The sequence below is a fragment of the Peromyscus californicus genome, unplaced genomic scaffold (genome assembly GCF_007827085.1).
Source record: "Peromyscus californicus insignis strain IS unplaced genomic scaffold, ASM782708v3 Scaffold_9__1_contigs__length_137607984, whole genome shotgun sequence".
Lineage (NCBI taxonomy): Eukaryota > Metazoa > Chordata > Mammalia > Rodentia > Cricetidae > Peromyscus > Peromyscus californicus.
The window spans coordinates 63,319,490-63,335,368 of NW_026294617.1; the positions used below are offsets into that span (position 1 = coordinate 63,319,490).

The 15,879-nt window shown below is 45.2% G+C and overlaps 1 protein-coding gene across 1 annotated transcript; it reads right to left on the bottom strand.

Moving 5' to 3' along the window:
- Positions 1-2,362: 2,362 nt before the first annotated feature.
- Positions 2,363-9,158, bottom strand: Tlr2 (toll like receptor 2). Its single transcript, XM_052730659.1, has 2 exons — positions 9,057-9,158; positions 2,363-6,166 (listed from the first exon to the last, which is right to left on the bottom strand). Exon 2 carries the CDS (start codon positions 6,149-6,151, stop codon positions 3,797-3,799), a length of 2,355 nt encoding a protein of 784 aa, XP_052586619.1. The 5' UTR covers positions 6,152-6,166; positions 9,057-9,158; the 3' UTR covers positions 2,363-3,796.
- Positions 9,159-15,879: the final 6,721 nt, after the last annotated feature.

A 15,879-nucleotide genomic window follows, 5' to 3' on the forward strand; every position in this document is an offset into this window, starting at 1 on the left:
ATAAACAAAAAGCAAGAGAGGAAGAACAGGGATCTAGTTACCAATACCCTTCCAAGGGTACACCCAGTGTGAATTAGCTTCCTTCCGCTAGGTCCTACCCACGTCCTAAAGATCCCACATCTCACTTTGTCTGGAGAGACATTGCCCAAGGTCTCTCCAGAGACTCAAGGCAAACTCATAATTATGAGCTCCTGAAAAATCTAAACACAAGCTACATACTTCTAATGTAACGCCATTACACATTCCCATTCCCAAAGAGGAAGCATGGGGACACAGTAAGACAATACTGGATCAAATCCCAGCAGGGCCAGCACCAAACCATGCAGCTTCATGGTATCTGAGGCACACTGCTGTTTCTCAATAGACCTCCAGATGAGCTCTCAGTGCAAGTCCTTCATTTCTACATCAATGGATGCCTTCAATGGATGGCATCTTGCCCTCGATTACATTTCTTTTTTTTTTTTTTTTTTTTTTGGTTTTTCGAGACAGGGTTTCTCTGTGTAGCTTTTGCGCCTTTCCTGGAACTCACTTGGTAGCCCAGGCTGGCCTCGAACTCACAGCGATCCGCCTGGCTCTGCCTCCCGAGTGCTGGGATTAAAGGCGTGCGCCACCACCGCCCGGCGATTACATTTCTTATTTGACCAATTCAAGGTATATGGTTTCCTCTTTATTGTACTAATCTTGTTAGCAGCTGCCATTTTTTTCCTATAGCACTTGCTTTGTTCACAGTTTGAAACATGTTCACATTCTCTCCCTTGCCACATTACGAAGTTTTCAAATCTGCTCTACTTTTTTCCTTCTCTTCCTCCCTGTAAATGTGGCTAACACCAGCAAGCAAAAGCCATTTCCCAGCCTATAGGTTACACTGTCTTGGTATTTCCTCCACCAAATAAATTAACCCATTACTTCTGAATTCAGCTACTCAAACTTTCATAACAGGCAGACTCTAGACCAATTTTTTGCTGGATTGTAACATGAGTGGCACCTCACCCCATTCCTGGTGAATCCTTCTTCCCATGAAACCTCACGAGCTGCTCTTTACCGTCTGCATTTCTATTGCATTCTGGTCTTCCAAACTCCTAGTGGGGTGGCCAACAATCTCTGAGTGGAGCATTCAAGGACTCGTCACACCTGCAGTTCCCAATGCTTCAGCGTTTCTCCTATAAACCAGTTTCAATGGCCTAACCAGTGCATGGCAGAAATACCATTGCAAAGAACCCACTTCCTAGTACCTTTTCCTCTATCAGTTTCGTAGTTTCTCATATTGAGGTTCTTGGTCCATTTGGAGTTGATTTTTGTGCAGAGTGAATGATAAAGTGTAGTTATATTCTTCTATGTGTGGATTCCCAGTTTTCCTAGCATCTTCTGCTGAAGATCTAGTCTTTTCTTCAGTGTGTATTATATCTGGAACCTCTACTTTATTCCATTGCTTGGCATATCTGTTTTGATGCTGGTATCATGCTATTATGTTACTATGGTTCTCTAATATAATTTGAAATCAGATGTGGTGATTCTTCTGGCAGTATTCTTTTTACTTAGGATTGCTTTGGTCATCTGGGGTCTTTTGTGCTTTCTTATGAATTTTAAGGTTTTTTTTTTCTATTTTTGTGAAGAATGGCATATGAACTTTCATTGGCATCACACTGAATCTGTGGACCACTTTTGGTAGGCCGGCTGTTTTCATAATAGAAATTCTTTGGACCTTTGAACATAGCAGATCTTACATTCTTTTAGTGTCTTCTTCAATTTCTTTCTTCAGTGTTTTAAAGTTTTTATTGTAGAGATCTTTCAGTTTATTAGTTAAATTTACCCCAAGGTAATTTCTTTAGGCTACTGTCAATGCTATTGTGTCCCTGATTTCTTTCACAGTATGTCTGTCACTGGTTCATGGAAGGCTACCAACTTTTGTGTGTGTTAATTCTACATCCTGCCACTTTGCTGAAAGTAATTTTCAGCTATATGAGTAATAAATATGAGAGGTAAGTTTAAATCTATCAAACTGTGAAGTTATTTCTATTGCTGTTTAAATTCTTGAAAAAAAGATCTGTAATGGATCAAGTCAACACTAGTCTGACTAAATACATAGATTAAATCTATGTTTGGTCTTTCTCGCTGTAGGAAATGGAAAAGTAAAAAAGAAAGTTCATTACTGTGTTGGATTTCTGTGGTATCTCCTCAAGGCTCCTTCTTCTGAGTTTGTTCATTTATTTCACAGGCTGGTCTATGTTTTCTTCCCAGGATGCTCCTGGGAGTTTGTGAAAGGAAGAAGCATTGTAGGAGTTCCCACACTAAAGCTCATTATACACTAATGAACTTTTTCCTTGAGGGCATTTTTCTATGAACAACAATGTCACTAATCTCTCTGCTAGTGTACATAACAGGAACATATCTATATATGAACAGTAAAACACAAAAATGAATAATTTCCTATAAAATACTAGTATCAGTAGCAAAGATCTACAACAGGAATCCCTCTAATGCCATGCGCACCCATCGGTCCCATTTGGACAGGTCTGAAACCTCTGTCCCCATAACCCCTCTGGGGTTATGGCAGCCAGGGAGCGTGGTTTTCTTATATTGCTGCATCTCAAACCCTCAATAATCCAGCATGCACAGACCATACTGCCCATTTTGAAGACAGAAAAATATCTTGAGTTAGGTCAAGTGACTTGCCCAAGATTGCATAGTTAACCCAAATGTCTCTGACTCCGAAACCCAATTAACAACACAAGCCTAGCTCCAGCCAGGAATTTAACCCAGGTCAAAGGAAGTTCAATCCCTTTTTGAACGTGGTTCCCATACAAGATAAAAATTGCTGAGAATCAGTGAAGAACTCTTAACAAATAGCCCATTAAAACTGATGCACTATCAAATCTTACTTAAAAACATTAAAGGCAGTGGTATTTGTCTTCAGATTACTGCATCTTGTAAGAATCGTAAGAAACCTCTAGGTATATAATTATTTTAAAAATATTATGTTCACGTGCATTTTTTTTTTCAGACAGAAAAAAAAAGAAAACAAGACTTTTCCCAGGAGAAAAAGCAACAGATTGTCCAAGGAGGGCAGGAGCCAGAGTACCTAGACTCTGGGAATGGAGAGCTGAAATCCAGTTCTGCACCAGAACATGGGAGACTTTCTTCAGATCCTTCCAAATCAATATTTTATTTATACTCACTAGTTATGTTCTCATGGCAAAAGAGGATTTACTGTATCTTGTGTTGCATACATTATTTCAAAGAATTATGTCTAGAGAAACGGATCAAATACTCAGAAAGACAAACCCAGTTTACATGAAAATGCGGCCTGTGCCATTTATACTGAGAGATCTGATGAGGGGACAGAACCCTCTCTCTAGGAATAGCAACAAATTTGTCAGAATGCCCCCAATATGGTGACCCCTTGCCCTTGAGATATTACACAGAAGGATGACATGTGAATAGACTGGCAAATCCTCCGTACCCACCCCGTGCCTCTATGCAAAGAGCACACTGACTCAATGCAAATATTAAATCTCCAGTCTACCTGTGCCATTTCCAGATGTGCTGAGGGAACAGGTTATTCAAATACTAGTACTGGAGAGAGATCTTGGCTATCTATAAAATAACAGAAAAAAATTCTCCTAATATAAAATATTTATATAACAGCATTCAAGATAAAGCTCACAATTATTAGTCATACTTAAATCCTCAAGGGTACAATTCGATGGTACTTAAATAATTATGTCAGAATAAACTTTGTTACAGTTCATGTCACAAAGACCCAGGGTTAGCGCAGGACAGGAACTGGGTGGAGAATCTAGGACTTTATTGCAGTTCTCAGATTTACCCAAAACACTTCCTGCTGGGCTTCATCCCGGGGCCACTCCAGGTAGGTCTTGGTGTTCATTATCTTGCGAAGCTTGCAGAAGCGCTGGGGAATGGCTTTCTTCTCAATGGGCTCCAGCAAAACAAGGATGCCCGCGTCATTGTTCTCATCAAAGAGCCTGAAGTGGGAGAAGTCCAGTTCATACTTGCACCACTCGCTGCGGACGAAGTTCTCGGAAAGCACAAACACGGTTTTGTGGCTCTTTTCAATGGAGTCGATGATGTTGTCAATGATCCACTTGCCAGGAACGAAGTCCCGCTTATGGAGACATAGCTTGAAGCGCGGGTCAGAGTTCTCCAGCTGCTGGACCATGAGGTTCTCCACCCAGTAGGAATCCTGTTGGCTGTAGGAAACAAAGGCATCATAGCAAATGTCCCTGCATGGAGCTTTCTTGGGCTTCCTCTTCGCCTGGAGCCACGCCCACATCATTCTCAGGTACCACAGTCCGTGGAAATGGTGGCACAGGCCGACTATGAGCAGGATCAACAGGAGAAGGGCACAGCAGACGCCAGACACTAGTAGAGCCTGGTGGCACTCCAAGACTGAGGGCCGGGCGTCCTGAACCCTCTGGCCACGCAGGCGGGGCGGAGAGTCACACAGGTAACTGTCTGGCCAGTCAGCCAGGACCTGGAGCAGTGCTGACTGCTCCAAGGTGAAGGACAAGAGTTCGCAGGAGCAGATGAAGTGGTTGCCACCTGCTTCCAGAGTCTCCAGTTTGGGAAAAGAACCAAGTTGGTCTTTTGAGAAAGTACTTAAGGCATTCTCTCTGATCTTCATGACCAGTAACACGGGGAACAAGGAGGCGTCCGGGAGAGTCTTCAGCTTGTTTCTGGAAATATAAAGCTCTTGAAGCCGAGGCAAAGACAAAGAAAACGAATTGAGGTTGTTGTTACTAACATCCAACACCTCCAGCGTCCGAGGGATGCACGTTTTTACAGCCTGTATCCCTGTACTGGACAAGTTCAGGAAGCGCATCTTTTCTGGCCACTGACAAGTATCAGGCATAGGATGAAGGCTGTTCCTGCTGATGTCGAGGGCAGTCAGGTTTTTCAGAGTCAGTAAAATCTTTCCAGTCTTTTCTATTGACCTCAAATGATTCTGTCTCAAAATTAAAGTTTGTAGAGAAGGCCAGCCGTTCTCGCAGGCTGAGTTTCTCAAATATTCTTCGACCATCAAATTTTCACTGAGGTCCAAGAATTCTAATGATTTTAAGTGCCGTGAAAACAGGCAAGGGACCAGAAAGACCTTGCTGTTCTCTACCGTGATTCGCTTAACTTTCTCCAGGAGGGGATATACGGAACTCAGATCATAAAATGAATAGAATTTGGGGATGTGCAACCTCCGTATCATTAGTGTTTCTACTTTGCCTAGCTCTCTCACAATGTCTGACTCAGATGGGTTAAAATCGCCCACTCCATTGAGGGTGCAGTCATCAAACTCTACCTCCGACAGTTCCGGGACATACTGCAACAGCTTCAGAAGTTCATTAAAACTCGCGTCAGTGATATCTGCACTTCGGAATGCTAGCTTTTTCATCGGTGAATTCATTTCATCCGTGGACAGTTCTGAAAAGCGGAAGCTGGCCAAGCTAGCATCCCTCAGTTCTAAATATCCCACAGAACTCAGAATATCTGCAAAAATCCTCAGCAGGAAAGCAGCCTGGCTCAGGTGAAGGGTCAGGTGGCGGATATTTTGAATCGACTTCAGACTTTGGGGCTCATAGTTCTGGAGACTTAGCACTTTGATTTCAAGTTCGTCGAGAGAATTCAGTCCAGCAAAATCTGTTCTCCTAATCCTGCTGAAGGTGGCAACATTTCCTACCCTGAGGGTTTGTAAATTTGTGAGGCTGGAAAAGAGTGACGTTTCCCCCAGTATCCTGTAAGGATTTCCCAGTAAGTTTAAGTATCTCAAAGAGGACAGGGGCCTGAACCAGGAGGAAGACAAGCTGGATAAGTGGTTATCAGACAAGTCCAAATGTTCAAGACTGCTCAGGGAAGAAAAGGCACCTTCCTCTATTGTGTTGATTCCGCTGGACTGCAACATCAGAGCCTGGAGGTTCACACACAACCGCAAGTCATCATGGCCAATGGAAGTGATCTTGTTGTTAGACAGGTCAAGGCTCCTCACGGCTGCTGTGAGTCCTGAGGGAATGGAGGTGAAAGACTTGGAGCGGCCATCACACACACCAGCAGCATCACATGACAGAGGTGCCTGAGCAGAGCAGCCCTCCCTGGAGAGGCCTGTCATGGCCACCAAGATCCAGAAGGTCCACAGAGCACGTAGCATCCTCCAAGATTCGACCTTAAAATGAATGAAGCATATGTGAGTGATCAGTTAGTTGTATTGTGATTCTCATTCTTGTGTACATCTCCCCGCTCTCAAATGCATGTATACAAGCAATACGTTAGAGACAAATGCAATGCATGAATGAGGACTAAAACTTAATTTCCTGATATATACAAAAGCACTGGCAGATATTCGTCTGCCAGTGAAGAAACTTAAAAACACAACCATCTGAGAGAAAAAAAAAAAAAAAAAAAACAGGACTCAGTAAGCATGGGTCGAACAATAAATCAACGAATACATGGAGGAATGAACAAGCAAATAGTTAAAGACATGAACTAGACTTGGCCATATGGGTTTCTAGGTTTCTTTAATGCCCCTGGCGTGCCTCATCAAGCACGTCTCTTCCTTGACTCGTTGCGCCCTTGGCTCATGATCCCACAGGACTAAACCACCTCTCTTACTGGGCACGTGAGCCAAATGAAGGTCCGGAAACAGCCCATTCTCTGACCAAAAGAAAAGTTTCATGCCCGCTAAGTCTGCCTTGCTCCTACTACTATCGGACAGGAGGATGGTTTGGAGCCCTAGGCACAGGGAGTCAATGGTTTGCTGAGATGAGGGGCATTTAGATCTTCTCTTTCTGCAGAGTTAAGTCCAAAAAGCTATGTCCAAACCCACAGGGACTGCTTAGATGAATGTGAATGCAACGTGGCAGTTTGTCTCACTTCGCCAATATGCTTCCATGGGAGAATCCAACACTTTTCTCCCGGTATACCTTCTGGGCCCTATTCCCTGTAGCTATTCTGTGCATCCATGTGCCATTGCAATATTTGCTCAGTTAAATAACACCACGATTGTCCAATATACTTTCTGCACTTATTTATTTTGGGGAGGAGGGGCACACATGTGCCACAACACACGTGTGGAGGTCAGAGGACAATTTGACAAAGCCTGTTCTTTCTTTCTACCTTGTGGATTCTGGAAATTGAACTCAGGTCATCAGGCCCGGTGGCAAGCACTTACTTTATCATATATATATATATATATATATATATATATATATATATATATATATATATATGAATGTTTTACCTGAATATATATACATGTGCACCGTGTGGACAGTGCCCTAGGAAGCCAAAAAAAGGCAGCAGATTGCCCATAACCATGTGGGTGTTAGGAACTGAACCCAGGTCCTCTGGAAGAACAGCAAGTGTGTTTTATGGCTGATCTATTTCTCCAGCCCCTACAGCTTTCTCTTGATAACTGGTTGTGCATTTGCCCTTTTGATTTTTAGTGTCCTTAAGAAATGTGTCTCTTGGAATCAGCATGTGACAGCCTGGGATATAGCCCATCAGCAGAGTGCTTTGCTGGTCTACACAGACGCCTTTGTTTGATCCCCAGCACTGAATGACAGGGCACAGTGGTGCACACTGTGACCCCAGCACTCCGGAGGTGGAGGCAGGAGGAGCAATAGTTCCAAGTCATCCACAGCCACATGGTGAGGTCAAGGCCAGCCCATGATGGATCAGACCATCTCAAAAAGAGAAACCAGCAGGTAATTTCTAGGTTGTGCATGTTAAGTTGACATCTCTAGGTTGTAGATGTTAAGATGTTAAATGAAGTCCCTCTTATTCAGTATAATTAATATTTTGAGGTTTCCAATCATCGCCTATGTACTTCTTCATTTCCCCCCTATTTTATGTGTTCTCTCTTAACTTGACTTCCTTAAACGTGGGGGAGTGATTTTTTCACTGGGCATTTATCCAGTTAAATGTTAATTCACTTACAGATTTAGAAGTACAAAAAGGTTAACTGATAGCTTAGATACTTCCAAAACATACTGTCAACATCTGGCAATTTTTGTAAAAATTAAAAGTTTAAGGTGCAAATGTTCCTTTCTGTTCTTGGAACAGAAAGAGGCTTGGAATATGGTGAAATAAGACACTTCCCAATAGTCATGATGTTCGCTATTTCCCTTTAGGGGAGGAAGAGGGTCACTCTGTCTAAGCCAAGCCTCCCCACCCATCTTTTGTTCTTTGCTAAAGATTCGGTAACACAGGCAAGACCTTCCGTCAGATCAGCAAGCTGAGCGTTTTACACCCGAAGTAATTTCTCTTCTTTGAAAACAGAAAAAAAAAAAAAAAAAAAAAAAAACACCCTTTTCCTGGCGTCTAAGGTGTAAACACAAGGTTCTCGTTTATGGAACTGAAGAAGCCTTAAGGGGACCTTTATGTAAAGAACTCCACATATTGTGTTTGCATGCGGTTTCGTTAAGTTGTTTTCTGACCAGAGATACCAGGATGCTTCAGAGGTAAGGAACATAGAGAAGAGAAGCCCCGACACGCCAGAAGCAAGATCACGGTTAGAAAGGAATAGTCTGTGCACCGCCTCGTGCGACATCTTTTCCCCTTCTAGGTCGCAGTTACAACAACCTTCACTGCTTCCTAGTTCGAAACAGTGATTGCGGACACACCTCCAGCAAAAGAATGTCTTTACCAACTCTGCACCAGGCTCCGAGCCAGGGGCCAAGAGAGGGCTGGGCTGGAGGACAGCCCTTTCCGGTAATGCTGGGACAGTGCCTCGGTCACCAGGGTTCAGGGGCACTGCAGAGGCTCCCCCTCGGCGACCCTGGCGCTAGACAGGCTGACAGGACACCTGTCACACTGCCCCGGGCTCCGGGCTCCGCAGACGCCGCAGCTCTACCCTACTCCTCCCCTCTCTGGGTGTCCCTCTTCCCACAGGGACCACCACTAGAAACACGCCAGTCTCCAAAGCTGAACCGCCCGGCTGGGGGCGCATGTGCATCACCGTGGGAACCGGGTCCCCGCACCACGGAACTCCCAGCGGCCGCCCCTTCTTCGTCCCTTGCCCTTCCTCCGAAAGGGGTGCGGAGCGACCAACCTACCTGAGGGACACCAGCCGCCTCTCGCCCGCGCCCTCTGGCTATCTGGGCCTCGGTCCTCGAGGACCGGGAAGTGAGGGAAGGGGATGTCCCGAGCCTAGGGCCCCGAACTTCCCGGTCGCCAGCACCGCCCTGTGCGGCTGGCGCCGCCTACAGGGGTCTGCACGGGGAGCTAAGCGAGGCACCAGAACTTGGCAAGAGCTGCAGGGCAGGAAACCCAGAACTGAGAGGCCAGTTGCTCTGTGTGGGATTTCCCCTAGGCTAAGCTGTGTCCCAGCTGGCTTTTTAGCTGAGTCGAGCACCCTACTGCAAGGGTTCTGGCAGGAAGGAGATATTCCAAAGGGACACTTACACTCTCCCTTTGGTTATTGGGTTATTGCAACAATGAAGTCCCAAGAAACTGGAATTCTCCCCTAGGTGTCTCCCGCTGGGAAAAGTTAAAGGTTGCAACCTCGTGCCAATCACAGGAAGTTTTCGTCAGCACACCATGGGGGAGAGACTGGAAGCCTGGACAACGATGGCTGAATGACTCGGGGTACCACGCCTTAACCAAGACTGCCTACTTATGGATACTTCTTGCCATACTTAAACTTAAATCTGTGACGGGCTGATGGGCTTAGGATGGGGGTGTCATGTGCCTCTTTATTTAGTCGTCTTACATTGAATAGATATTTCTCTGCTCTTGACTCTTATTCATTGAAGTAGCTTATTGATGCCCAATAGGAAAGGCTAGTTAAAAAAAAAAAAAAAAGGAAAGGCTAGCTAGCCAGGGCTGCCAAGACCCAGGTTCTAACCCTAACTGCTCTAGTTACAAAACCTCACCTTGCCTTCGAACACACTCTTTGAACTCTTTTTCTGATTTCTCTCTATTCTCAAAAGCTGCAACTTGGACTCCCTCTTTCAACACTGTCTCCCTGCCAGTATATCTCTAGCATCCGTTTCTGCTCAACATCTGTTAAAAGAGTCTACTATCCAGTCTACCATCCAGACCTGCACCACAGCATTTTGCCCAGGACACGATTGGATAAGGACAGCACAGATTTTTCTTTCCTCCACCCGGACCAGTCCCTGCTGGGGTGCTGAAGGGCCACCCATCCTTCCACCCAGCAGGAAGATTCCCTGCCTAGGGGCCACTCATCCTTCCTCCTAGCAGGAAGATTCCAGGCTCTCCCTTCTACCTGTGTCTTTGAAGCTAAGTACTTCCCTTTCCCTGGCCCATATTTGCATCTCAAAGTGATTCTAAAGACAGCCTAGATAGAAGACATGGCTCTATCTTCCTCAGCAAGGAATAATTGTAAGGGGAAAACCTCCCACATTTAAATAAGTTAATAAACCTCCCTTTGTGCCTATGATTCCATTTGACCTTGGCAAAGGGAGATCAGACACAGAGCAGGTATCCTTACTCCTGTTTACCTAAGGAAATGTCCTGTAAATCTAAGCGAGATTCGAAGCCAGAATTTTTCCTTAAACCGAGGGTTCTCTTCTATCCTCAGTTCCACATCTCATCCTTCTTAAGGCTCTATAGAGAGTTAGACACGCCTTCTCTCTGTCTCTCTGTATGTATCTCTCTGTCTCTGTCTCTGTCTCTCTCTCTCTGAAAGCTACATCCTTGAACCTGCTGAAACAAACTGAAAGCAATAGAGAAGCAGACCTCTTCACATACACACGTGCCTGGGGGCTGTACAAGACAAGGAGACTCAAAGAAGGGCCAATGTGTGGGTGCCTTAAAACCTTTTCATGCTGAGCATGGTGGCACACACCTTTGATCTCAGCCCTAAAGGAGGCAGAGGCAGGCGGATATCTGTGAGTTCAAGGCCAACCTGGTCTACAAAGCAAGTTCCAGGACAGCTAGGGCTGTTACACAGAGAAATCCTGTCTCAAAAAAAAACAAAACAAAACAAAAACAAAAACAAAAATGAAAAGTCGCTTCATGGGAGAGAGGATGTGTTTGAGAGGGATTTGCTTCAAGGACAAAGGATGCACCCAGAGAAGGGACCACTGGGCTCTAGTATGATGTTGTTTTCCAATCTCTTTCCCTATGGGTTTAGTCTTTGAAAGAGTCAGTGACAATCATGTTCCTCCTTGGCAGATCCAGACGTTGTGAAGATAAGAAGACTCAGAGAAAGCCCCTCCTGCATTTGCTACCATACAAGCTGTGAGTTTGGATTCCAAAGTGACTTCTTATGGATTTCTAACTGACCCTTCCAAAATCAGCAAAACTCGATCAGTAAGCAGCAATGCGAACTCAAGAGTGAACTGTGTTCTGCAAAGTCGGGTTCTATAGGCTGACCACGTGGATAAGCATTCCGGCTCTGCAGCAGCTGCCTGCCTTCCTCGGGTTTCTGGGACACTTGAGCAAACATATTTCAGCCCCCTTCCCCTAACGCTGCGAACTGCTCTTCTTTGTGCTTCTCTCGTTGAACTTCCAAGGTCCCCTGAGTTTACTCATTTGTAATCCTAAAAGCAAAGCTGAGGAAATGCCTTTGATTTCTGCCTGGTGTGGTGGCTCACACCTATAATCTCAAGATTTGGGAGGCCAGGGAAGGAGGAGTTCAGGAGTATTAGGCCAGCCTGGGCTACATGAGATGCCGTCTCAAAACAAACAAAGCCATTCATTTATCCACAGATTCCTAGCAGCAATATCTACACACAGTGTAGGAGACCCTACAGTGATGGTTAGCCTTGATTATTAACCGCACTGGTAGGTGCCAGTCACCAACAAACACACCTCAGGTCTATCTCTAAGGCTGCTCCAGAAAGGATTGACATGTGGGAGAATTATTTGATGTAGCCATATTGGGAAGATGACCAAATAAAGAGGAGCATGACCCCCCCATCCTGTTGGGATTCTGCCACCACTCCAGCTGCATGACCGCACATGCGCAGTTCAGGAGCTAAGCAAGGGGTCTTGTGTCTTACATCATCAGTGTGCGCTGGTGATTACATGCACGCAGCGTGGTCACGCAATCAGCGCATGCGTGGCGTAGCTCCATTAGCCCACCTGCGCCTTAAAAGGCCGGACACAGGCTCCTCCTCCTCTCTCTGTTCTGTTCTCTCTTCCCCCCATTATCTCTATCTTTCTCTTTCTCTGTACGTGCGTCTTCCCCACTCCTGGTTCTTTTGTCCCGCCCCCCTCCTCCTAATAAAGCTCTGATCCTGGGTTTTTTCATGGCTCATGCCTTGTGACCTTACCACCCAGAAACCAGTGCCGCTTATCATTTTTAACACATCCTGAGCCCATCAGCCCGTCACAGGTTTAAGTTAGGTATGGCAAGAAGTACCCATAAGTAGGCAGTCTTGGTTAAGGTGTGGTACCCCCAGTCATTCAGTCATCGTTGTCCAGGCTTCCAGTCTCTCCTCCATGGTGTGCTGACAAAAGCTTCCCGTGATTGGCATGAGGTTGCAACCTTTAACTTCTCCCAGCGGGGGAATTCCAATTTCTTGGGACTTCATTGTTGCAATAACCCAATAACCAAAGGGAGAGTGTAAGTGTCTCTTTAGAATATCTCCTTCCTGCCAGAACCTTTGCAGGAGGGTACTCGACTCAGCTAAAATGCCAGCTGGGACTCAACATAAGCTTCCTTACCCAGAACTCTGCTGGACTTCCTCTTGGCCTGGAGCCAGACCTTCGTCATTCTCTTGTGCCATCTGTAGAAATGGCGTCACAGCCCCACCCTTAGCTAGTTCCTTAGAGGACGTTTATTTTTTCAAAGCCTCTGAGAGACTCTTAAACATGCATCTAAAAATGTATTGTTCAAGTTGTGACTGAATGAAAGATTATGGTGTGGCATCCGGAAGATACTGAGTTAAATTTGGCCGCCTGATGCTCCACTTTATGCTAATTACCTTTTCCACTGCTATGACCAAAGGGACCTAATGAAGGGAAGGGTTCCTTTGGCTCACAGTTTGAGACTGTGCTCTAAAGGGCGAGGAAGGTATGGCAGCAGGCGTGTGAGGCTGCTGGTCACGCTGTGTCCATCGGCAGGAGGCAGAGAGGTGAATGTTGGTGCTCCACTCACTTCTCCTTGGTATTCAGTCTGGGATCCCATCACCTGGAACAGTGCTGCCCATGTTCAGGGTGGGTCTGCTCTCTTCAGTTAAGCCTCTCTGGAAATGTCCTCGGGGTGTGCCCAGAAGTGAGTTGCCTATATGCTTCTAAGTCAGTAGAGCTAATGATGAAGATTAATCACCACACACTCCTTTGGGCCACTGGTAAGTGTTGGGGGGGGGCAGTGCAAATGTATGGAGATGGAGGTGAGCCAGTGTTTCTAGACCAAGACTCATCTTCAAAGTGTAGCAATATTTTGCACTAAGTTCAAGGCATCTAGTGAGTACCAGGCATCCCTTTGGAGCGAACGCTTCAGTTTTCAACCATCCAAGTTGCACCAAGACCCCAAGCCTAACTTTAAATATGTGTCAGAGATAAAGTCTCCAGTAGGTCTTGACGCTCTCAACTGTGAGGCTCCATCGTTCCCATAAGAGCAACTGTAATCCTCAATTCAGCCACCTTGAAAAATCCTCCACGGCTAACCTCTGCTGCTGCTATGGCAGCTTCCAGCAGCTTCCGGCAGCTTCCGTTAAGCCTGGCCTGAGCCTGCTGTGCTGTGTTCCATCACCCTGGTCTTCCTCCAGCAGCTGATTTACAGGTCCCACTGTTCTGCTACTTCAGGCTCTCTCACTGTTGGTGTTCACTGAACCAATGGTAAGGCTTGCTTCTGTTTCCTTTCATCTTGTAGGAGGAATGGCCGGTTTCACTTTTGGAAGTTTGGAAGATTCAAAACATCAGTGATTAAAACTGACTGTTTCCGTATGCTAGCCCAAATGACAGGTCTACTTCTAGTTCAGGCTTCAGGGTTCATCTCTGGTGTTCAGAAATATCTGTCTTGACCCAGACGCAGGCTGTGTAAAGAAATCCCATTGGGTTTTGGTTGTTGTTGTTGTTGGCTTTGATTTGAATTCTGGTGCTGGGTTTGAATCAAGGACCTCACATGTGCTAAACACATGCTCTACCACTGAGTTCAAACCCCAGCACCAATATTTTTTATTTTGCTTTTTTAGAGAACTTATATTTCAGGAATATAAAGTTTAGGAGAGTAGAGAAATATAGAGAAAGAGGGAAGGAATGAGAAGGGAGAGAGGGGTGGAGAAAGGGAGAGTAGAAGAGGGCGGGAGGAAGGGAGGGGAGGCAGAGTGAGAGAGGGGGGAGAGATAGAGAGACCTTGAGTTTCTTATACTAGAAGAAGGGCCAGTCTGTAGGTGATAAATGATGTGAGCTACTTTAAATCCAAATATAGAAGACTTCCAAAGACAAGGCAAACGGTTTTCATTCATTGCATGAGTTCTTTTAGACCATAAAAAAAAAAAAAAAAGCTTCCAGATCCACATACTTCTGCTGAGTGTGACTAGATGGAAATACCCAAGGTGTGAGTTTTGCTCTTCTGCGAGGAAGTGTGCTAGCCTCTCGGATGCAAAAGGTGCCCATCTAGCTCTCCTTGAGTCATGCATTCCCTCCCCTTTTCAGAGCTTAAACTGGGCACTGGGAGTGAAGTGTAGACACCAGAACCAGCTGTTGACAGACACAAGGACGACAAGGGAGAGAAGTTCAACAGTGGTCTCTTGTCCTAACTGACTCACTAACTTGGTGACCCAGCAGCTGTCCCCACTTCAAGAGGAAAATGAAAGAACACTGGGCACTGTTTTCACCCAGAGGACCAGGCAAAGCTGACCGACTGACATCATTCCGTACCTGTCATAACACCAGGCAGAAAAGTATGAAAAGAAGGCCGAGTTTTACTGCATCCTAAGTTCTTTGGAACACCTTAGAATAAAGTATCTCAAGGGCCAATAACTGCTAAACCTGTGGTACCATAATACAGCAAGGGTTGCCAATTTCCATGTAGATGGAAAAGATGAGTCATTAAAAAAACCAGACGCATGACCTGTGTGACTACTGTCTTGCTCGGGTTTAGTTTCTAATTATTAAGTGTAACTGGAGTGCAGTGCACGACAGTCAGGGTCACAGACAGACCATCACCAACTTCTTGGCCAGCATTATTGAACAGCTAAGAAGGAATTCCCCAGTCATGTAAATGTACTAGTTTACTGCATGTGTCTTTCTCAAAGCCTAGGAAGTCATTGTCCTCTTGGCAATTTATAGACAGTTGTATCTGACCAAAAAAAAGCTTCCAGGCGACTTATAATTATCATTTGCATTAATATTTTATATAAAGAGGTCCACGGATGCTTTTTCTTTCTTCCGTGCTAAGGATAGAATCCAGGGGCTCATGCCCTCTAGACAAAAGCTATCATACTTGCTCTAGATGTTTGTTTAATGTATTTCTTGTTTTATCATTTCATGTACACATATATATAATACTCTTTGAGACTTTTTAAAGGATTTGTCACATTTAAAGGCTCGTTGGAGCATCTTTCTGGCACTGGAGTTATCAGAAAGTTGTAAGCAGCCCAATCTGGGTACTAGGAACTGAACTCTGGCCCTCTGCAGCAGCAACAAGTGGTCTTGATCACTGAGCAATCTCTCCAGCCCATATATCCATCTTTATGTTAGAGATAATTTCACAAGCTTACGCAACTTTCTGTTTAGTCAACTGGGCATTGTTTTTGTGTTCGGGCAACACATTCCTTCAGAATTCTTTACATCTATGGCTATGGATTACTAAGAAGCAACTTATTGTAACACTATTTTCTAGGAACAAACTTCCCAGGCTTGCCCCAGCTCCTGTCCAGTAGCCCTGCAGGTGTGAGATGTTGTGTTTAAGGCTTTTCCATAGCACAGTCCAGATGCTCCAGATGGACATTTAAGAGT